The following is a 25,006-nucleotide window of genomic DNA, read 5'->3' as shown; positions in this document are numbered from 1 at the left end:
GCAATATTAATACAATATCAGGTTTTCAATTTCAATTATATAGTATATGAAGGATGTGTGTTTGTGTTTTTATTTTTATAGTTATAATGAAGATGGCATTTAATTTCGTTGTACGATGTGCAATGACAATAAAGGAAACTAAACTAAACTAAACTAAACTAACACAGTTGGGTTTGACATGGTTTTCTATTTCTTATGTGAATCTCTACATTTCCTCAAATCTTTTATCTTTAGTTTCCCTTAACATTTATTTAAAATTTAAGTACAATTTTCAGTATTTATTCAGATTTCTAATGCAGTCTCTTTTAGTCTGCCATTCTTCACTTTTTCAGTCTGCTGCCTCTTTTATTTCCTATTCTCTTCCACATAAAACGTTTGTTTTTAATACTAATCCTTTTAATACTAATTCTCCTTACTGCTGACGTGCTGGAGTGGATCTGCAATAGTATATTTGTTATTAGATTATTGTTATAATTTTTTCTTTATTTCATACCATATTTTCTCTATATTATACCAAGATAATGTTCATAATTGTTGAAGTCATTTTTATTCTGTTGCCCAAATTACAAGTGACTTAGGTAAAGAAATAAATTGAAGTGTGGCAGAACCTCAAGAAGTTGAGAGAGGTATATTAATCAATGGTGGTATTGCCATACAGCCAACATTTTCTTTAAGAAGACTCAGCCTCCACAGTTGGTATCTTCTAGATGGATACACAAAGAGTATAATTCTCTCCCTCCCTCCCAACCTCCCAATACTATTGGGCTGTATTTTTATGATTTAAATTTTAAGATCTTTGAATCTGTTCACCACAAGTCATTGTGCACTGTGGATACTGCACATTGATTTAGGACAAACTACAAATATTTTTCAGTTCTTTCTTTTTAAAAATTTAGCCATAAAGTTTTCTTTTGCAAATAATGCCTTATTTTTCTACTGTTGTAAAGACAACTCTGAAAGTTCAACTAAACTGTTAACAATTTATGTATGGACTCAATGCTGATAGAAACCTAATCTTGAGTCAAGATTTTTTAGATTGTTTTAGGCGAGTTTAAATCTCAATGGAATTTAAATGTATAACACAGAATTCTACATGAATACTGTGTTATGTGTTCAGTGTAGTTTTTAAATATGTATATGTGAGTATTTTTGCAATGAGGTTAAAGTAGATTTTATATAGCTTATTTTATTTTTTTCAAATTGTTTAGATAAATGAAGGCCATGTTTGAGTTGTTTTCTCTGCATGGTGATCAATTTTTCTTCAGACTAAAAGTAGAAATTGTATTACTTGACCTGCACAGTAGTTTCACCTCTTTGTATTCTAGTAATTTTCAGCATTTTTCTCCTCATGATCCACATTTGTTCAGAATATTTGTTGATAATCTCTTGATGTGGTTGAAGATTAAAGTCTTAAATGTAAGCAGCTTGACCCTCTTTATTACTGTTTTTTTATATGAGTTGTCTGCAATTAAGAGGCAGCTGTAGAACATGGCATCGTTAGGGGAATAATTTGCTGATGGAATGACAAAGATAATATACCCAGAGGGATTCTCTTTTGTAGTAATTATGCTGGGCAGTTACCCATGCTGTGCTTTAGAGGAATTACTGAAAATTACCACAAATCATGGAATGCAAGCAATACTTTTATGTCATTTTTTTAAATAAATCCTTGTAAGAAATATAAGGAACTCTCTGAATGAGTATGTCTGTGTAATATACACATCCACACACAACAAATGCATATTTCTTGAAAACAAGACATTGAAGATACATTTAATAAAGGGTATAACATTAATGTACAATTCCAGAAAATTGTTGCTTGCTGTCCTCTATAAATCAAAAGTTATTTCAATATTAATTACAATAATAAACATTGTTCTAAAACCTTGTTATATTCTTAGCAAAAATGTGTCAGCCAGTTAAATTGTCTAAATTTCATTCCTGCAAAAACTTGACATGTGATTAAAACAATTTAGTTTAAAAAGAGTATTGACTAGAATAACATGGGACTAAACATGGGATCCAATTATGACTTATGTAATCAGTTGCACATAAAGCTATATCAGTAGCAGATGATTCACACAAGAGTATGTCAATTTTCACAGCTTGGATACTACCAGTTGAAACAAAAAAAATTCTCTATGTTATTAGAAGCCCAACTTAAATGCACTTTACTAAATCTTGTTTAGTTTTTGCTTCCTGGACCTTGTCCATGTTTGTGGGCCTGGATACACAGTGGAGCTTGAGTTGAGATTTCTCAAATGTTTAGCATAAAAGACCTATTCACAAATAATTTGCTTTATGTGTTCTAATTTTAAATTGAATAAACATACTAAAGATACCAGGACTTTAGCATTCCTTACATTTTCTTTCTTCTACAAAGTCTGTTGACATTAACTCTGCTAAAGAAAATTCTAGTGAAAAGACCACCAAAACTATATTGGCTCCCCTTATTTATAAGTCTTCTCCATCTTGGCAACTGTTGGGTCTGCAATTCCCAACATATGTGAAAGATAACAGGTTGGTCAGTACTGACCAGATCAATTGGCCCTTCCTACTTTGAAGTGGTATGCCAATGGCTAAATGCCATATGTACTGTATAAAGTTAGCACCCACTCCACTCCTAGAAGAATAATTCAGCTGCCCCCAGAACTAAATTACAGTCACTACTCCCCCCTCCTCCTCCTACTCCTTCTACCCCTGCAGGGAAGCCTTTGATCAGAGAAATACTGCAAAAAAGATTTAAGTGTTGCCTTAGCTGAGGCCCTAAAAAATCATGCAGCTTCGATGGAAATTAAAATAAAGGAAGAGATATCTGCTGCCCATAAGGAATTGTCAGAAGAGCTTATGAATTTGGTCCAGACTCAGAACCAACAAATTAGAGACGATATTCTGGAGGCTTTTAAGTGCCTATCTGGTTATGTATTAGGAATCGAAGATAAATTGGAAGATCTTAGTGATTCCAATATTAATCTGGTAATGAAAATGGATGTGGTTCAACAAAAGGTTGGTGATGCAGAAAATGAAATTATAATGCTGCAGTACAGACAGATGGAATTTGCCTTAAGGATAAGAGGCCTCAAAGAGAAAAATCAAGAAAATTTGAAGCAGACTTTTTCAGAAGCCTCTGATCAATTGATGGGACAGTCAGGAGGTAATTTTGATTGGCAGATTGACAAGATATATCATGTTAATTCCTGGCTTGCCAGACAAAAGCAACTCCCAAGAGACATTGTGGTGTACAAGAGATATGAGGAATTTGATATTGCAAGAGTCCTACAAAACTAAGCTTCAAATTGGGGGTCAGGAGGTGACTGTTTTGAAGGAAATACCACCAAAAATGTTGTGATCAAGGAAAGACTATGCCTTCTTAGTCGATGAGCTCAAAAATCGTCAGCTACAGTTCAGATGGGAGGCCCCAGCCGGGCTAGCAGTTACTTACTAGGGGCAAAGATATCGTCTTAATTCAGTATGGAAGGCTCAAGATTTTTATAATAATATACTGAAGGCTGGACATCCTCCCCTCCAGGACCCAGAGAAAGAGAACAAGAAGGACAGGATAGACAGCAAGCTACCCAGGGATCATCAAGGCTGCACCAACTTCCTCTCTCAGAACTAGAAGGAGCGAAGGAGCAAAGACAAACCCGCATGATTACCAGGCGAATGGAACAAGAGTTAAAAAAGCAACAAGCTTTACAACAAATGCATGCTACCGTCCAAGAATTCACAGGTTTTAGCTCAGAAGCAGAGGATGGAGCCAGGCCGAAAGCCACATTACAGGATTTCCAGATGGCTCTTAAAAAGCTTCAGGGAGCTAAAGATGACAACTAAGTTCTTAACTTGGAACGTTAACGGTTTAAATTCCCCACAGAAAAGGAAGAAAATAAATCATTATTTGAAACAATTTAAGAATGACATAATTTGCCTGCAAGAGACTCATATTAGATCAATTGACCAGAAATATTTGATTAATACAAGACTTGGACAACACTTTGTAGCTTCTGCTCCTGATAAGAAAAATGGTATAGTTATTTACTTAAGAAAGAACATGAAAGCCGAATTAATTGAAGCAGACTCTCAAGGAAGATATATTGCAATAGAACTGGTATTAGAAGAGAAAAAGGTACTTCTAATGGGAATATATGCTCCCAATCAACAACAAGATAAATTTTATAAAACGCTCCATACTAAGTTAGTACATTGGGACTATAGATCTTGCATATTATTGGGTGACTGGAACAGTGTTATGGATACTAAGAAAGATAAGAAGGGTCTCCAGCAAAATATCCAAATGCGAGCGAAATTACCCAAGTCCTTTTTCGATATTATGGATGATTTTGAACTGAGAGACACCTGGCGAGAAAGGAATCCAGAAGTATATGACTTTACATTTTTTTCCGATAGACATCAATCCTTCTCTAGGATTGACTTTATACTAACAACCAATGATTTGCTTTCTAGGGTAAAGAAGATGAAGATATGTTCCAGAGCTTTATCAGATCATAATCCGGTTTGGATGGGGGTTGGAATTTGGGATGCATGCAAGAAGGACTTGGAGATTGAATGAAAACTTATTTAAATATGAGAAAAATATTAATGAATGTAAAAAATTGTTAAGAGACTATTTTGTTTTTAATATGAATAAGGGTACATCTATGGAAATGGTTTGGGACGCAAGTAAAGCGTATATGCGAGGAGTTCTAATAAATTTAAATAGGTTACATAGACGTAAACAGGGAAAAAAGAGAATCGAACTAGAGGAAGAAATCAGGAAGAAAGAACAGGAGTTAATACTAAAACCAGGAGACAAGAAGATTAAAGAAGCAATTACTTTATTAAGAGAGCAATTTAATATGCTGATGTCAGACCAGGTGGCTACTAACTTGCTATACGCAAAACATAACACTTTTTGTAACACAAATAAATCTGGTAGATGGTTAGCATATCTGATTAAGAAGAAACAGAAATCTCACAACATATCAAAATTACATTATAAAGGGAAGGAAGTGTATCAACAGGATGAGATTCAAAAGGTTTTTCGTGAATTTTTCACAGGATTGTACATGAATGACAAAATACAAGGTTTAGATGTAGATAGATACCTGGATAAAGAAAAAATACCTATAGTTAAAGACGAGCAGAGGGAGAGATTGAAACAACCAATAACTTCGGGGGAAATTCTCCAGGTAATTAAACAGCTAAAGGCAGGGAAAGCACCGAGTGCAGATGGCCTGACATCGGCTTATTACAAAAATTTTCAATTAGAAATGGTGGAACCTTTTAAGGAACTATTTAATAATATCCAAATGAAAGGGAAGGTACCCCCATCTTGGAAGACAGCCTTTATATCCCTGATACCAAAAGAGGATCAAGATCTTAGTCAGCTCAAAAATTATAGACCTATATCATTACTTAATATAGATTATAAAAATTTTACTAAAATACTAGTGAATAGGTTAAAGTTGGTTATTCAGCAATTGATTCATAATGATCAAACAGGTTTTATACAAGGGAGACAAATGAGAAGTAATGTAAGACAAATTGTTAATATACTGGAATATTTGGGAAAGAATAACCAAATCTCTGCTGTGCTTATATTTCTAGATGCCGAGAAAGTCTTTGATCGAGTGAATTGGCAATTTTTAATGAAAATAATGCAAAAAATGCAAATAGGAGAGCATTTCTTACAATCAATTAAAGCAATATATCAGGAACAAACAGCTCAAATCATAGTCAATGGAAGCTTAACAGATCCATTTAAAATCGAGAAAGGTACAAAGCAGGGTTGTCCCCTATCCCCATTACTGTTTATCATAACCCTGGAATTATTGTTAAACAAAATACGGGGATCAGATGATTTACAGGGAATCAAGATTAGGCATCAAGAATATAGAGTACGTGCTTTCATGGATGATTTGGTTATAACATTAACCCAACCACAGGAATCTAGTAAGTTTTTAATGAATATGATTAATCAATATGGCCAAGTGTCCGGATTTAAAATAAATTTAGGGGAAAAAAAGATGCTAGTTAAAAATATGAGCACTAAACAAAGGGAAGATTTAGAAGGAATGACAGGATGTGAAATAGTTAAAAAGGTTAAATATTTAGGAGTCTATATTTCAACCTTAAATGGGAAACTATATAAGTATAATTAGAAGCCATTATGGCGCAGCATACAGACAGAGATGAAAAATTGGGAAAAATTACAATTAACTTTGTTGGGAAGAATAGCAGCAGTGAAAATGAATGTTCTACCTAAATTTTTATTTCTTTTCCAAATGATACCAATACTTTAAAAAGATGCAAATTTGCTAGAATGGCAGAAGGGCATTAATAAATTTGTATGGGCAGGGAAGAAGCCGAGAATAAAACTAAAAATAATGCAAGATGTGTGTGAGAGAGGAAGTTTGAAATTACCAAATTTAAAATTATATTATGAAACAGTAGTTATTAATAACTAATTATCGGTAATTAGTGACTGGGTTAATTTAACAGATGATAGAATACTTAATATTGAAGGGCATGATTTGGTATATGGTTGGCATGCTTATTTGCTATATGACAAAAAAGTAGATAAGAACTTTAAATGTCATATTTTAAGGAATGCTCTACTGCGGGTCTGGAAAAAAATATCAATACAAACTAAATGATAAGATACCCATGTGGGCAATTCCTAGACACGCAATAGAAAACATAAATACAGTACAAAAACAGGATGTAATTACATACAGACAGCTTCTTACCTTAGGAAGAGGTGTATTACCCTTGAATTACTAAAAGAGGAAAAGGCAATTCAAACATGGTTTCAGTATGGTCACTTACAGGCCAGATGGAAAAAAGATTAAAAAAATCAGTTTTATGCAAGACGAGGATAATTTACTAAAACAAATTAGAGATCAAAGTCCAATACATATAAAGAGACTATATAATGCATTAATAGAAATGGATTCAGAAACAGAATTAGTTAAAGACTGTATGATAAAGTGGGCACAAAACTTTGAAGAACCAATAATGTTGGATACATGGGAAAAGATTTGGGTAAGAAATGTAAAATTTACACAAGCCCACAATTTGAGAGAAAACTTTTATAAGATGTTTTATAGATGGCATTTAGATCCTAAAAAACTGGCCTCTATATATCTGAATTTGCAACCTAAATGCTGGAGATGTGATTGTGCTGATGCTACATACTATCATATATGGTGGACTTGTAAAAAGGTTAAAGCATTTTGGATAAAAATATGGTGGAAAATGCAAATTGTTCTTAAAAAAAGGATAAAGTTTATCCCTCAGTTATTTTTGTCAGGTATAATTACTGATTGTACAGTTATAGAGACTAACCTGATTTTGCATTTAATAACCGCAGCAAGACTGCTGGTGGCGCAATACTGGAAGAAGGAAGATTTGCCTACTATTCAAGAATGGACATTAAAAGTAACAAACTTAGCAGAGATGGCTAAAATATCAGCATATCTCAAGGACCATTCCAATGAGAGATATAAATTGGAGTGGAGAAGATGGATTGACTATACTCAAAATAAATATGGGACTAAGAAATTCCAGATAGTTTATGACTGAAGAAACAAGGAATGACATAATCTGTTTAGAGCTAGCCTAGGAAAGAGGAGTTAAAGCTCAAAGGAAAGATGATATTAACTTTTTTTAAAGTTTATTTTATAATATTTTTGTTAAAGATTTATACCTTGTATTGGTTCTGGGAAGCCAGAGGGGGAGGTTAGGGGTGGGGTTTGGGTGGGGAGGGGAGGGTAGGGGGAGGAAAGTAAACATTTATAACAGTTTTTTTTTCAAAATTTTCAATAAAAAAAAGAATGAAATATTTTGAAAAATATTAAAAAGGGCAGAATGTTATATTTCCTTGGATGAAAAATGGAGAAACATGTTTTTTTAGAGACAGGAAGAAGACTCACTCTTAATAGCCCCCACCTTTCTTAATACTCCACAGTAGATGTCAGCACTTAAAGGATAAAGAGCTTATTGATAGCTAGGTAACTATTCATGGGCAAAATACTGCAGGCAAATACTGCAGACAGAAATCCATTCAAGACAGAATATTTTGAAATTCCCTGCAGCAAGATCTGAACAAAGATAGGATTAGCCCTCAGCTACAATAGGAATTGTGCATCAAGCCCCTTCATTGCATCAGCCCAAACTTCAAACAAATTTAGCTCTCCCATGGCCCCATGGGAGTCTGACAACAGCCAATAGAATACATGTTCTTACACAGGAACAGGAAACTCACGTTCAAAGCCCAAGAGAAGGTATAACCACCCCACTTTCCACTCCATGTGGTCAGCTGCTCCAGAATTCATGTGGTTCTGCTTTATAATTAAACCATCTTTCAAATCAAGCCTCCATTTTGTCTCCAGTGCCTTTCTCCTGGCTTGGAACTGAACCAGATGGATATTTCTTCCAACAGTACATTGTATTTCTCATACAGTGGCAGGAAACCTGCTATTCAACAAACTCTCAAAAAGAGTACATACATAGTTGTATTTCTAAAACAAATAAAAAGCCTAAAAATAGAACATAAGAGTGCTTTGTCAGTTTTATTCTCAGCTCACAAGAGATTACCAGAGTTCCTTTGTCTCCATTGCACAAGTTTATATACATATACAGTGTAGATTATATAGCTGCAAATTAAAGGTAAAGGTAAAAGTTTCCCCTGGCCAGTTATGTCCAATTTTAAGCGGGGGTTGCTCATCTCCATTTCTTAGACAAAGGAATCAGCACTGTCTGAAGACATTTTTGCTAATAGTATTCCAAACTATCCAGAATGCACTAGAATTGGGTATACTACATCATACAAGAGAAATACAGGACACTTACAGGTGAATCATTCAAATTCATTGTTTATTACATGAAAAGGTAGTTATTTTTACTGTTTTCTGATATACTATCATAATTGGATGATCTTGATTGTGCACTTTCCACTTTATGCTTAAATTTCTATATTTCTAAATTGTATTTATTTTTAAATTGATTTAAAACATTAAAAAAGAACATTTTTATATGGAAATTGTTCACCTTTTTCATCATTTTGGCTACTTTATTTACATTTTTCACAGCAAAGTGATAAAATAATTTGGCAGTTCAGATTTTGCAGCAGCTGTGTAGAACTAGAAATAAATTTTTTTGCCTTAATGATTGAATAAAAGGTGTTTTGGATATGTTCTTTCACTTTATAAAGCACATCTTATAAATGATTTATACACCATAGAAAACATCATGTGCTCTATCACCATCAGAAGTCTTGTCTTAAAGAAAATGGCTTCTGTTCATAGTCTCTCTTGGTCAATCAAAGCAAAGAGTGTTGCTTTCCTTCTCTATTGTTTTGAAAAGAGTGAGTTAGCTATTTGCAAGCTGGCTTTGAAGAGTTATTTGCTCAATGCTTCATCAAGGCAGTGCAATGTGTTTTTGCAGGGAGCCCTTTAATATTATTTGCATCTAAATGTGCAGTGTCTTACACAGAGCAGCCTGAAGGGCTATGACTTAATTTACTGATGTTGACTTATTTTGGCATAGACTTTTGAAATCTAGATATAAGTTAAATTCATTTACCAATAGTCAGAGCCAAGATGGGGATATGTGGAAATTCAGATCAGAAGCAAAGTAGGGCATATACGAGAGAAAAATATTAAGAGAAAACTTCCTGATTGTGAAGCATACAATATCGCCCATGTAGCATATTAAACTTAAGTGGGCAAACTTTTACAGCCTGTAGATACTTTGTCTTTGGCGTATGTTTAAGGACGTACTCAGTATTATGGGTAATATCTTGATATCATCATAACCAGAATAATTTTTCTGAACACACCACTCTTTTCCCAAACCGCCCCAGGTCAGGTATGCCCATTTCAGGATGACCTAATAGCCATAAATTTGGTGGTGGATGGGCCACAGGTTTTCCACTTCTATACGGCTGGTTTAGGGATAAATGTGTTTAATTGTCTTGTGGCTCTGCCCATAATTGAATCCACCTAAATTATCATTTGGGCGGTGCTGGAAAATTTGTTTTATGCAAATGCAATATTCTGACAAAGAACTAATTATTTTAATAATCATTTAAATTATTGTAAGTTTTATTCTTTTAAAGTTTTCTTAGGAACAGATAAAGCAGCATCTGGCATTTGAATTCCATGCTAAGCTTGGTTAACCAAGCCATGTATGGCTCATTAACACTACCTGCTTGCATGTAGATTCAGCAGATGTCTATGAACACATACACCACTGAGTCTTATGGCTCAGTGCAATGTATAATTGGTCCTGCGTGTGTTATGTATAACAGCAGTAGGTCTACCCCATTTGTCCTATATTCTCTGCAAATAATGTTAGTTTTATACACAAAACTAATACAATCATAGACAATTCCAAAAAATGCAATCGATATCTATGTGGATCGCTTCAACAGGAGCCTAACCACAGGCACTAACCACTGTGTTAATTAGACATGAAATAATTCTTCTTCTTTTCAATATACAAAAGCCTTGTGCTTAGATATCAAATGGCATTCTTTGTATTCAGTAAATAAGATAGGAGACCGAGCTGTACCAATAGATATGGATCCTAAACAATATGGCAATGGGTAAAGGATATTATTGTCACTTAAAATCAAGCCAGAAAAAGTGAGCAAACAAGGTTTTTAGAAAAAAAGAATAGACCATTGGGAGGGGGTTATCTTTCTTGTAAAAGTTTTAACACAGGTAGAAAAGAATTTTACAGTAAACTCTTTTCCCCCAAGAAACAAAATTGTTTATTGAATAATATATTAATATTCATAATATTCATAATCTGAATTATTCATATTGTTACTTGAAAACTTTTAAGTACTATTTTAAATCCCTCAAATTCAATTTAATTGAAAAATCTTCTACAATCAAAATAACAAAAAACTTAATAAACTATTTTATACTGCTGTTTTTATACAATTTTAACTCAATCTTTCAAGCAAAATCCAATCTCTTCCAAGTATTAATTTATTTAGCTTTCCAATTTTCTCATGTCAACATCAGACAAGAGGCTGGATTATGGCTGCTGTTGTTTAACCAGACATGTTCCCCTTGAAGGGGAAAAAAACCCTTAGACCTAGTGCAGATAGTAGATTTAGAATGATAGCAATAGCAATAGCAGTTAGACTTATATACTGCTTCATAGGGCTTTCAGCCCTCTCTAAGCGGTTTACAGAGTCAGCATATTGCCCCCAACAGTCTGGGTCCTCATTTCACCCACCTCGGAAGTATGGAAGGCTAAGTCAACCTTGAGCAGGTGAGATTAGAACCGCTGAACTGCAGATAACAGTCAGCTGAAGTGGCCTGCAGTACTGCACCCTAACCACTGCTCCACCTCGGCTCTATCCCTACTGTTTGCCCACTGTTAATTTCAACTAATGCAGAGACGCAATGGAAGATCACAGGAACTGTTCCATTATTAGAAGAACCCTATATTATTTCCTAATTATTATAATTTCAGAAATATTTGCATACTTTATCTGCATTGGAAGGTGGGAATGAATAGGAATGAAGTCAGCTACACCAACACAGCATGAGTGAAGGTAGTGCTGTTTATTACCATGCAAATGTAGTGCAAAGTATATTTACAATACTTTATGCGTATAAGCATTTATCAGTATGTAGATCTAGCTATTGTTGATAGTCTAGCAGAAATATATATTCTAGTACCTACTTAATAGTTAGAACTTAGCAATTAAACATAACATTTTGCTTAAAAAACAAATTGCCTCACTGTTATTTTTTCCTCTTCATCGCAGCCAACTTCAATCTTAGGAATACTTCTACCCTTAATATTCTGGAGTCCAGTTATCTAGAAACTAGACCATAGACCACTAACCACCACAAAGAGTCCACAGCTGTATCTCTTTCTGTTGTTTTTTTATGTAGGTTCTTCTTTGATTTTAAGTGCCTCAGGTCCCTCAGGTCTTGTCTCTTCTTGGTTGAGTCCTGTATCTTCTGGTTTTTTTTCAGCTGTTGCTTCTCACACCATCAGAATTTCCTACAATTTCCTCTCTTTCAGGGACAAAACCCTCTCTTCTGTCTATCTGCCTTGCCTTCATTTACAACTCACTGTTTGAACCCTATATGCTGGTTTGCAAGAGTTTTAAACTTTTTTTAAAAAAATTCTCTACAAGTGTCTCTTGCCTAAGATGGCAGATGACAGTCAGATCACTGCAGAAAAACAAGCTGTGACCTTGATTGTAACATGTAACATTTTCTGCTTCGGGGCAGTTCATCCTTCCACAGCCTGCTACATTCCTTGTAAGAATATAATGTTCCAAAAGTAATTAGTAAAAGAGCTGGTTTGTCACAGTTTGCATTACCTTTTAGGCATAGTTTCTGTACATCTGGAATGTTGCAGAAAATGACAGGCGTTAGACTTCTCAGGATACAGGAAAAGTTTATTTGGCAGCCAGGTTCAGAAAACTAGCCCATGGCTAGCATTGCAAGTTCTGAACAACCTTAATTATCAAAGCACACATTCTTATACATTCTCAAAAGCATTGCAACATGGAAATACTTAACACATTTCTTAGTGGTTACCTTGAGGAGAAAGCCTTATAAGGAGATGAGATCTTACTTCTCCTTTTGTTTATAGAGTACGTGTTATTAACGAACTTTAATTGAACTTTGTGGTTTGGACTTTTAACACAAGTTTCGACAGAGGACGTTGGCGAGAACATCCTGTGGTTAGTGAATGGGGACACTTCCTTTAAGTAACTTCTAACTGTCCCTGTTATTCTATTGCAAGTTCCAACTCTTGTCTATGTGACTTTTAATATAGAAGTAAAGGGGTTCTAAGAGGCTGTCCAGCCTGACCCAGTAGGTTTCACACTTAATGTCCAAATCTCACTTTACAGCTGCTTTATCCCCCCCTTCTAGACTCTATTAATACCCACAATTGAGTCTAGCGTGTTAGATTAAAAAATACAAGCAGCATAAAACACAATAGCAAATTAAAGCACATTTTATAGCATATCAATACACATCTTAGGACTTATCTTCTGGATCATTTTCCCTTCTTCTAAGAGTGCAATTTGAATATAGGAGCTAGTATCTGAAGCTTCATCTTCCATGAGGGTATGTGGGATTAGGCTTTCCATTAACATTAACTCCTTTTCAACCCGTATCTCTTTTACAGACCTCATAACGAGCTGTTTAAGCAAGGATATTATGCAAGGGATAATATCTTGCAATTCTAAGGTGGGCTAAAAGGCCCAATTATGAGCCATAGCCTATAGATCATGTTTAATATCAAATGTTCTGATTAAAGTTGAGGTTTTGCACCATTAAGCAGAAAACAATTGCTGACAGTTGCTGAAGGAGCAATAAATATTTTTACACATCTGGGAACAAGTCGACCCAGACGGGGAGTTTCCTGTCATCTTGCAAGATGTGTCCTGTTTATGTCACGCATGATCTATAAGGTGCTGACCATGTATATTTTAGGAATAGTAACTGTTGTCCATCTGGCATAGACAGTTTTTGGTTCCTCTTATTACCTTATATGCTTAAACACTGCCTCTATAGATGATGACGTAATTTACACTATAAATGTATGGCGTTAAGGACCCTTCGGGGTTCAAACTTTTGATGCTTGTTTTGGCACGTTTGAACCTGCGCATTCAATAAACTTTTCCTATATTGCATCGCTTGGCTTCATTGTCTCTTAATTCTACTACATTTTCTGGCACCCCAGATGGGACACAGAAGCTAAGGCAATATTTTGCTGAGGGCCACTTTGCCCCGTTGGGGTGTGGGGCTGCTGCTCCTTGGCTTCCAGGCGCCACGGGTCTTCTTTTGCCCCGGGAAGCAATAACAGCAGCCCGACCACACCAAGGGGGACACACATTGTGAGTCCAAGAACCCTGCAAACTTAGGAAAGGAGCTGTGGTGTTTCCTGGCCAGGATCCTTGGGGAGAAGACGTCTCAGGCGAGTATCTTGGTAAAAATATTGTACCTATCTCGTTTGAAGATAGAAGGAGGAACCTGATCACTTCCTCGGACTCGGGACGGCTGTCCTAACGAAGTCCAGTTAAGCTGTGTGGGTGGTTAAACCAGCGCAGTTCCTGCAGGTGGCCATTGAGTTCCGGCTTCTGGGGCCTCAGGTCGCTGGTAGTGTGTTAGGATGGGTGGGGGAAGCAGCATACCCAGCACACCGCTGGATTGCATGATAAAAGGATTTGACTCATATTTTAACCATACTGATTATAAAGTCCCTTATCCAAAATTGACTAAGGATAGGCTCATTTACTTGTGTCAAAACCAGTGGCCACATATGGGGGTAGGATGGCCAATGGGAGGAACGTTTCAAAACCAAATTATAGATGATTTAACTTCGTTAATTGCTGCGAACGAAGAACGCTATCCTAATCAGTTTCCATATATAGATCAGTGGGGAGATGCTGTAGCAGGGCAGGCTGATGAATTATTACAGTGTCAAGCTGAAATGGTTCGCCTGTGTGTGGTTAGACCGAAGGAAAAGGGGAAGTTGAGGTTAGCTCCCAGACGTGTCAAAAATGTAGCAGCTTTAGAGATAAAAGGGTCAGAGAAGAAAAGGATTTTTGCCCAAGACGAAGAGGAACTCTTCAGACCTCCCCCTCCCTATGCATCAGCACCTCCGCCACCGCAGGGGGCTGTAGGCATTGTTGTGCCCCAGGCTATGGGTGCTGCTGTTGCGGACAGTGGAGATAAGGAAAGTGCTGTGGGGGCAGGGGATCATCAGGCAACAGGAGGGGCAGTGAGAAGGAAGGAGCCCAAAGATGGTGGTTTAGGGGCTACAGGAATTAGAAGAGAAGGGCCAGTAACTAGACGATTGGGGGTGGAAAGGGCGAAAGCCGAGAGAGAGGAAAGTACGTTGTTAGAGGAAAAGGAAGGACTCTTTCCGTTAAGAGTATCAGAACAACAGGTGGGCGTGAACGCCCAGGGAGATCTTGAATACCGCCCTTGTTTTCAATATATCCCTTTTTCAACTACGGATTTATTGAATTGGCGGCAGCATTTCGGTCCGTTGTCCGTAAAGCCCACGGAAATGACGGATCTGTTTCAAACCATTATGCACAGTCATAACCCCAATTGGCGAGATATACAACAGCTGTTAACTACGTTGCTAACAGCGGAAGAGAGAGAGAAATGCAAAGCGGGAATGCGAGAAGTTTTTAGAGAACGTTATCATACAGAAGCAGATAGAGCTCAGAAACTGTTGGAAGAAGCACCGGAACGGGATCCTGGCTTTGGCATTACAGGGCGGAAGAACAGGTTTAGGTCCGAATCAATGTGCCCATTGTGGGTCGGAAGGTCATTGGCAGAGAGAGTGTCCAAAGAGGTTAACCCCTAGGGGTCGGGGGGTATTTAGGGGTCCATCTGGGCGACGCCCAATGGGCCGTGGCATGGTAGGTCGTGGAATGCCTGGGCAAGGGATGGTGAGCCGAGGGGGGCCACCCAGACATTCCGGTCGTGGGTGGGGGCCACAACCAGCTCAGGGTCAAGGAGGAAGAGGCTTTAATGCTCAAGTAAATGCAGGAGTAGAGGGCATTGGATTGGCAGGAGTTGGTTGGTCAGAGTGACGGGGACCTGGCTTGGAGCAGACTCCCCCTGAGCCAATGGTTACTATGAATATTGGGGGTCAACAGACTACCTTTTTAGTGGACACAGGGGCTGGACGATCAGTGATAAATAATCCAATAACTGCCCCTGGTCCATACCAAATTCAAGTACAAGGAGTGTCTGGACAAGTTGTAGGACGTCAAGTCTTGGAGCCAGTCACCTGTACATTCAAGGGCTCCAAAATTCAACATGAGTTCCTGTATATACCCGAATGCCCTGTTCCATTGTTGGGAAGGGATTTGTTGAGTAAGTTAGGAGCTACTATTTCCTTTGATGAGGGAAAGCAGTATCTCACAGTTAGCCACCGACCTGATGAAATGTGGAGGTTGATGGTGGTTAGGACATCTGAGGAAGAATGCATGGACATATGGAGGGAATTTGATGTACCGGGGCTATGGGCTGAGGATAACCCCCCGGGGTTGGCAGCACATCACCCCCCTATTATTGTAGAATTAAAGCCCCTGGCAACTCCTGTCCACATTGGGCAACGACCGTGTTGGAGGGAAGCCTCAGGGGACACAGGGGAATAACTTGGTAGACCATCTCTGGGTTGAGTTTCAGGATGTTGCCTCTGGGGATGTGGACAAGGCTATGCGAGCTGTAAGTTCCTCCACCTGTATACTGGACCCGTGTCCCTCTTGGCTGACTGCCAACAGCAGAGAGGTGACACGAGGCTGGATCCAGGCGGTTGTCACCGCCTCTCTTCGGGAGGGACACCTCCCCACCGCACTTAAGGCGGCGGTGGTGAGGCCCCTCCTGAAGAAACCGTCCTTGGATCCAGCAGTTCTTAACAACTATCGTCCAGTCTCCAACCTCCCCTTTCTGGGGAAGGTTGTTGAGAAGGTGGTGGCCTTACAGCTTCAGCGTACCTTGGAGGAAGCTAACTATCTTGACCCCTTCCAGTCTGGCTTCAGGCCCGGTTACAGCACTGAAACCGCTTTGGTCGCATTGACCGATGATCTCTGGAGAGCCAGAGATGGAGGCTATGCGTCCATCCTGGTTCTCCTTGACCTCTCAGCGGCTTTCGATACCATCGACCATGGTATCCTTCTGCGACGACTGCGGGAGGTGGGGGTGGGCGGCACTGTTTTACAGTGGTTCTCCTCCTACCTCTCGGACAGGTCGCAGTCGGTGTTGGTGGGGAGGGAGAGATCGTCCCCGAGGCCCCTAACCTATGGGGTGCCGCAGGGTTCGGTTCTGTCCCCCCTGCTATTTAACATATACATGAAACCGCTGGGCGAGATCATTCGGAGGCACGGGATTAAGTACCATCAATATGCGGACGATACGCAGTTGTATCTGTCCACCCCGTGCCAACTCAATGAAGCGGTGGACGTGATGAACCGGGGCCTTGAGGCTGTTAAAGACTGGATGAGAGCTAACAAACTGGTACTCAACCCGGAAAAGACCGAGTGGCTGTTGTGTTTTCCTCCCAAAAATTTGGTTAACGTTCCATCAATCAGGCTGGGGGGGCAAAATTTATTCCCCTCAGATAGGGTCCGCAACTTGGGAGTCCTCCTGGATCCACAGCTGAGTTTTGACCACCATCTGTCGGCTGTGACCAGGGGGGCATTTGCCCAGGTTCGCCTGGTGCGCCAGTTGCGGCCCTACCTGAACCGGGAGGCTCTCACAACAGTCACTCGAGCCCTTGTGATCTCTAGGCTGGAATACTGCAATGTGCTCTACATGGGGCTGCCCTTGAAGAGCATCCGGCGACTTCAGCTAGTCCAGAACGCGGCCGCGCGAGTGATCATGGGCGCACCACGGTTCGCCCATATAACACCAATCCTCCGTGAGCTGCGCTGGCTACCTGTTGATCGTTGGGTGCACTTCAAGGTCTTACTTACCACCTATAAAGCGCTCCATGGTAGTGGATCTGACTATTTGAGAGACCGCCTCCTGCCAATTACCTCCCTGCGTCCCATCAGATCGCACAGAGTAGGCCTCCTCCGAATTCCATCCGCCAGTCAGTGCCGACTGGCGACTACGCGGAGGAGAGCCTTCTCAGTTGCAGCTCCGACATTATGGAACAACCTCCCCGTGGAGATCCGTACCCTCACCACAGTCCAGGCCTTCCGCACAGCCCTCAAGAACTGGCTATCCCGTCAGGCCTGGGGATAGGATTACTCTCACCCCGCCCGAATGTTGAGTGAATGTTGTGTTTTTATGACCAATTTCCTTTAATCACGATTTTTTTCTTTTTAAGTTTTGTCTTGCACCCCCTTCCCTTTATTGCTGTAAGCCGCCCTGAGTCCCCTCAGGGAAAAGGGCGGCATATAAATTTGCAATAAAACATAAAACATAAAACATAAAGCCATCCTGTCTATTTATGACTGTATTCTAACGTACTTAGAGGCTGGAGTTTTGGTTCCTATTCAATCCCCATGGAACACTCCAATTTTGCCTATCCTAAAACCAGATGGGTCCTTTAGACCAGCGCAAGATTTGCGTGTGGTTAATGAAAGGACAGTCACAATTCACCCATCCGTGTCTAACCCATATACTCTTCTCAGTCTCATCCCACCTAACGCTACATGGTTTTCAGTGATTGATTTAAAGGATGCCTTCTTTACTATACCGATTCATCCGATTAGTCAGCCATTGTTTGCTTTTGAATGGGAAAATCCGTATACTGGAACAAGGAGCCAATATACCTGGACAAGGTTACCTCAGGGGTTCAAAAATTCCCCAACTCTCTTTGTAACCGCGTTGGCCAAGGATTTACAATATTTTGTCCCCGTCCAACAGGGAGATTCGATTTTACAATATGTGGATGATGTGCTGGTCACTGGACAGTCACGGGATGGGTGTTGGGAAAATACGAGACGGATGTTGTGTTTGTTGTTAGACTGTGGATATCGAGTGTCCAAAAGTAAGGCTCAGTTAGTCCAGCAACAAGTCCGTTATTTAGGGTATGATATAACACCAGGGCAAAGAGCACTAGGCCTGGAGAGAAAGCGAGCGGTGCTTAATCTGGCGAGGCCAACTGATAGGAGGCAATTGAGAGTCTTTCTAGGCTTGGCAGGTTTTTGTAGAATTTGGATTCCAAATTACGCACTAATGGCAGCTCCGCTTTATGCGGCTACTAAGGGAAGAAAGACAGACCCCTTCCTTTGGACAAAGGAGCAGGAGCAAGCCTTCGATGCAATTAAAGAAGCTTTATTAAGAGCTCCGGCTTTGGCCCTGCCAAATCTAAGTAAGCCCTTCAATTTGTATGTGGATACACGTAAGAATGTCGCTTTGGGAGTATTGACTCAGCAACTGGGCCAGTGGCAGCAACCAGTTGCATATCTGTCAAAGCAACTAGACGCTGTGGCGCAAGGATGGCCGCATTGTTTGAAAGCTTTGGCAGCTATTGCAGAATTGCTGCAAGATTGCAATAAACTCACTTTTTCCTGTCCAATCAAGGTCCACACCCCACACTCTGTTCAAGCAATTCTTGATCAGAAAGGCCATTTGTGGATTAGTAACCAACGTATCATCAAATACCAGGCCATGATGATTGAAAACCCCCATGTTCATCTAGTGGTTTCTACCTCATTAAATCCTGCTACTCTCTTGCCTACAGAAACAGAGGTGGAACACGATTGTGTACAAGTGTTGGAAACCGTTTATTCCACACGACCCGATTTAACTGACATACCTTTGCCTCAGGTGGATTATAACTGGTTTACCGATGGGTCTAGTTATATACACCAGGGGATGAGAGTTGCAGGCTATGCCATTGTAGATGATGAGGGGGTAATTGAAAGCGGGCCGTTGGGAGCAGGAAAAAGTGCACAAGTGGCAGAATTGTGGGCCCTCATTCGGGCATTGGAACGGGCTGAAGGTGAACGCTTGAATGTATGGACTGATAGTAAATACGCCTTTTTAACCTTACATGCTCATGGTGCTGTATACAAGGAAAGAGGATTTAGGGATTCAGCCGGCAAGTATATACAACATAGCCATTTAATTCAGAGATTGATAGATGCTGTCCAAAAACCAAAAAAGGTGGCTGTTATGCATTGTAGAGGTCATCAACGAGGTGATGATAGAATTGTTCTAGGGAATAGGGCAGCAGACGCTGAAGCACGAGCTGCAGCACTGCGTCATGAGCCCCTACCGGACGTGTTTATTAATGTTGCCTTGGATTTAGGGGTTATACCAGTAGACATCCAACCCTCTTATTCTTTATCTGAATGTGATAAGGCAGTCAATGATTTGATGGCGGTCATCGATAAGGGCTGGTATGTTCTTCCGGATGGAAGAATATATGTGCCTTCCTCAGTGGCATGGCAATTGGTTCGTTCCACTCATGAAACCACTCATATGGGGAAAACAGCTTTGGAATCTGCTCTTATGAGGGATTACTATATAGATGGGTTAGCAGGGATGGCGGTAAAAGTGGCGTCTTCTTGTGAAACTTGTGCTAAGGTTAATCCTAGGCAAGGTCCTTCCCTTCCACCGGGAACTATACCTATTGCCTATTACCCGATGGACACAGTCATGATTGACTTTACTGATATGCCACGAAGTGGGTTTTATAGGGCTATGTTAGTTATTGTGGATTTATACACAGGTTGGCCAGAGGCTTTCCCTACTAGAACGAAAAAGGCACAGGAAGTAGCAAAGGTTTTGCTTAAAGAGATCATTCCTCGATTTGGTAACCCCTCCTTTATTTCGTCAGACAATGGCCCGGAGTTTGTCCATCACATTAATCGAGCCATTGCACAAGCTATAGGGGTAAAATGGCGATTCCATTCTTCTTTCCACCCACAATCTGGTTCTCCCGTGGAGAGGATGAATAGGACTTTAAAAGAAAAGATTACCAAAATTTGTGCGGAAACACACTTGAAGTGGCCCGATGCTTTACCCCTTGCATTGTATGCAATTCGGAGTGCTCCCAGACGACAACATAGACTCTCACCATATGAGTTAATGTTTGGTCGGCCTCCGACTTTGTTACGACGTAATTTGGCTGGATGGCCTGATTTGGGGCATAAGGGGGGAGTATGGGCCATGGAAATGGTGCAGGAGCTAAATAAACAGGTTGAAAAGTTGAGAAATTATGTGCTGGAGCAGACCCCTCCCAGATTGGTAACTAAGTGTCATTCTTTTAAGCCAGGGGACCGAGTATGGGTAAAACATTGGAAAAAGGAACAATTAGAAGGGAGGTGGAAGGGACCTTATGAGGTAATTATGACATCTCCACTTGCTGTTAAGATTGCGGAATCTAAAACCTGGATACATTGGACCCGTGTAAAGAGGGCCGCTGACAAACAATGGACTACACATCCCAGCGACCAACCGTTGAAGTTGAAATTGATTCGTCGGTAAAGTCCAATTATATCCTTTGTTGTATTGCTATAGGTATTGTGATTCTTGCTTGCATTGTGTGCATGATTTGTATTGTGAAGTACGCCAACCTGACAGTCCAACAATCAATTAATGGAACTGTGAGAGCAGTTGACTGGTGGCCATTTGCTGGCGTCCCATTCGCCAACGGACAGTTGCATACAGACAATTTAAGGGAAATCCAAGCCGATCCTGCAGCTGAAGCAGATCCCGCTCCTGGAAGGGAGGACAGAGAGCTAGCACAACTGCCTCCCCGGCGAATTTTCCAAAGGTCGGCGGTGGAGAACCCTTGCTAAGTCACTCCGGAAGCTGGCTTTCTACGCACGGGTGAAGAATATTGGACCTACATCCTAAACTTTAATCTCTGTTGGCTTTTACCATTTTTACTATCTATATGTGCTGGTTTTGTACTTGTAGATGTGGATGTTGTTGTTGTGCCCACTGTATTGATTGTGTCCAACACAGTTACTGTAACATTAAGTGTGACATAGTTGTTATCGAGGATGTGTTGGACTCCTATCTGATTACTGGATCTGGTCCTCCATCCTATACGCTTAAATTAACCCCTACAGTTCTGCGTGCATTACAGGATCGGGGAGATCAAGACGTGCGCGACCAGGATGCCCGGAGGTATACAGCTCGTTTGGTCTATTGCTATATTAGGGATATGCTTATACAGTGTTGGGAGCAAATGTAACTTTGTTTATGTGGGCAACTTAGGATTATGGAGTAACCCAGAGGACAGACCTCATATTGTGCAGTCTTATGATGTCGGATCCCAGGAATGGGAAGGGACAACCCCCATTGTGTTTTCTCCGAATTGTTGGAATGGAGTTCTACCACACCCTTGCAAACTCCCTGATATGTTTGATAAGATTGCTAAAATCACCTGTCAATCTCGAGGTTTTTCTAATCCAGATGTATGCCCCTATGTGGGATATCTAATGCGAAAGGGAATGTGTACAAAAGCCCGACAAAAGGGGGGAGAACCATCTCTAGTTCTGGATTGTGGAACCCCCCATTATTGGGGCTGGACCCGTATTACTTCCCCTTCACAGTTGAGATCTGGATGGCAAGGGGCATGTATGGTACAAATGCGGCCCATTGAGTTTGGAGTGACTATAAGAGGAAAACCTAAGAGACGTAGAAATAAAAGAGAGGTAAGCCTTTACCCGAATAGACCACCCCTAAGCACCATTTGTATCAAGGGAGGAGGATTTCAAAAAGGGGAATTCCAGTATTGGAGAACAACACATAAGGGATGTGATTTCACAATAGAAGTAATGTCAAGACAGAATAAGAAAGGGTTGGCCTGGTCATGTGAAAACCAAAATGATGAATGGAGAAAAGGAATTTACGAATTATGTAAAAATGCAACCAAGAAAGATCTCTATAATGGGGACCCCAGGTGTCTTTGGATTCATATAACCTTATGGGCTAGTTGCTGTAGAACTGCAGAAGGAAGCCCTGAAGATGTACTATTTCTTTGTAATAATAATAAGAGCCAAAATGTACCATTAGGATGGAGTGGGTTATGTCAAGTATTGTGGGAACCCTCCAAGGACATCAAACCCTATTGGAATAATGATAGCCCCACCCGAACTAAAAGGGTACCCACTGCGGTAACCAAAGGTGGGTCAGAAGATTGTGCACCCTGTATTACAAAAGCTAAAATCGGAACTCGGACTGTTAATACCCTGGTGTATCATACACAGTCGCCCCAGGGTTGTAAGTCTACTAAAATGAATTGCCTTCATAACAAAACTATGTATAGTTTGTGCACCCTGCAAGGAAAGACTGTATGCTATAATCCCAACACTCCAGTGCGTCTCAATGTAACCCTATGGACAGGTTTGCCCAAGGTGGGTGCTACAAATAATCCGGAAGGAGATGGCAAGCTATATTTCCTTAATTATACTGTACAATTGCAACAGGGTAAACAACCCCTGATTTTGTGGTTTGATGCATGCACCGCCACTGAGAGAGGCTGGAGCGTGTCTTGTGGAGATCAGTCTTGGGTTGATGCTTACAAACATAATCATAAATATCTATGTGAAAAATTGAATATTTGGGAATATGGTAATCCTAACCAATGGTTACCTTGTGCAGGCACTGTGCAATGTACTGGGTGGCAGTGTGTTTGTGACTATACAGGAGGCGGTTATAAGGGATGTGCTTATATAACTTCCTTCAGTAGAGGTGGTGGGAATATGATACGAATGGAAGTATCTCGTAACATCCCATCCATAGTAACATATGGCTTTGGAATTGATGGTAAAGGGTTGGATCCAAAGACATACCTAACTATTAAAGTTGAGAAGGTTAAAGATGGAGAAGTAAAATCCCTTGGATGGTTTGTGTATGATAACCTACAAAAATTAGAAGACCCACTACCAATAAGTACTAAAGCAAACAATTTATTCATAGAAATGGCTGAGCAGGTAGCTAAAGCCCTGACTGTTAAAAATTGCTTTGTTTGTGGAGGAACAAACATGGGAGAGCAGTGGCCATGGGAAGCCATGGAAGCTGATCCAGAAATATATAACAATCTCTCCTATGCTGGTAATATCACAGCGAGGAAAGAGTTTACTGGGATTGTGTGGACCTTGTCCACTAATCTGGTAGGAAGAAACTGCTTTGTAAGGAATGGATCAGTTCATGTTGGAGATTTAATTTGTCTGGGAACATGGAACCCAGACTATAGTATCTGGTCTTCACCAGCTAACATTACTAAGCCCCCGCGTTTTGATATGACCTATTTGAATTACTTGGATTCTTCTTCTATAGATGACCTATGGAAAGCTCCTGACGCTATGTACTGGATTTGTGGGAAATTGGCTTATGAAACTTTGCCTAGAGATTGGGCTGGCTCATGTATTTTGGGATGGATTAAACCTTCATTCTTTTTATTACCCATGAAAGCCCGCCAAGTGCTAGGAATCCCACTGTATGAGAAGGTCGGTCTCCAGACTAGAAGGAAACGAGAACTTGATACGGTCTTTACCAATTTCCTTTGTAAGGACTGGGCCGCCTTTGAAGACAGTGATGTTTGGAGTTCGGAGAGAATTGTATGTGCCTATGGCAGGGCTACGTGGGCAGAAGATGGATCTTACGGGTATCGCACGCCCATTTATATGTTAAATAGAATCATTCGCCTTCAAGCAGTATTAGATTTAGCGGGCCAACGTATTGATAAGGCCCTTAATATAATATCCGCTGCTACAGATAAAATAAGGACAGCAGTGTATCAAAATCGCTTGGCTCTAGATTACTTGCTGGCTAAAGAAGGAGGCGTATGTGGTAAGTTTAATCTTTCTAATTGTTGCCTGCAAATAGATGAAACTGGAACTGTTGTTAAACAATTGACTACAGTGATGCGTCAATTGACTCACAATCCGGACCAGGTGTGGCGAGGATTCAACTTTAAGGAGATCTTTGGTTCCTGGTTTCCTAGATTGCCAGGCTTACAAGCTATAGTTGCTTTAATAGGCTTAATTGCTGCAGGCTGTGTATTAATTCCTTGTGTTTTACCTATTTTTGTGCGTACTATTTCTAATAGTTTATCCTTAATAGCAGAGCGGAAAGCAACAGCACAGGTAATGGCCTTGTGGGAATATGAGAAAATGCAACCTGTGGGAGAATCATCCGGTGAACCTGAGTATGTGACTCTTCTGGAAATATCAGATGAGTCACAAAGGGGGGACTAAGGTGGGCTAAAAGGCCCAATTATGAGCCATAGCCTATAGATCATGTTTAATATCAAATGTTCTGATTAAAGTTGAGGTTTTGCACCATTAAGCAGAAAACAATTGCTGACAGTTGCTGAAGGAGCAATAAATATTTTTACACATCTGGGAACAAGTCGACCCAGACGGGGAGTTTCCTGTCATCTTGCAAGATGTGTCCTGTTTATGTCACGCATGATCTATAAGGTGCTGACCATGTATATTTTAGGAATAGTAACTGTTGTCCATCTGGCATAGACAGTTTTTGGTTCCTCTTATTACCTTATATGCTTAAACACTGCCTCT

General features: G+C 40.1%; 2 protein-coding genes across 2 annotated transcripts; both read left to right on the top strand.

The window, feature by feature from the left end:
- Positions 1-14,088: 14,088 nt before the first annotated feature.
- Positions 14,089-15,369, top strand: LOC148043862 (uncharacterized). Its single transcript, XM_087723975.1, has one exon. It carries the CDS (start codon positions 14,161-14,163, stop codon positions 15,367-15,369), a length of 1,209 nt encoding a protein of 402 aa, XP_087580101.1. The 5' UTR covers positions 14,089-14,160.
- Positions 15,370-23,194: 7,825 nt separating this feature from the next.
- On the top strand, positions 23,195-24,682 carry LOC148043861 (endogenous retrovirus group 3 member 1 Env polyprotein-like). The gene has a single exon (XM_087723964.1). The coding sequence runs from the start codon at positions 23,195-23,197 to the stop codon at positions 24,680-24,682; it is 1,488 nt and encodes a 495-aa protein (XP_087580090.1).
- Positions 24,683-25,006: the final 324 nt, after the last annotated feature.

The sequence above is a fragment of the Thamnophis sirtalis genome, unplaced genomic scaffold, assembly GCF_051295495.1.
Source record: "Thamnophis sirtalis isolate CommonGarterSnake01/CBP01778 unplaced genomic scaffold, rThaSir2_p1.2 scaffold_10, whole genome shotgun sequence".
Classification (NCBI taxonomy): Eukaryota; Metazoa; Chordata; class Lepidosauria; order Squamata; family Natricidae; genus Thamnophis; species Thamnophis sirtalis.
This window is presented reverse-complemented; position numbering and strand designations above follow the sequence as displayed.

Excerpts from the sequence above, each read along its gene's own strand:
- LOC148043861 (XM_087723964.1), top strand. The coding sequence starts at position 23,195 with ATGGAAGTATCTCGTAACATCCCATCCATAGTAACATATGGCTTTGGA.
- LOC148043862 (XM_087723975.1), top strand. The coding sequence starts at position 14,161 with ATGGGTGGGGGAAGCAGCATACCCAGCACACCGCTGGATTGCATGATA.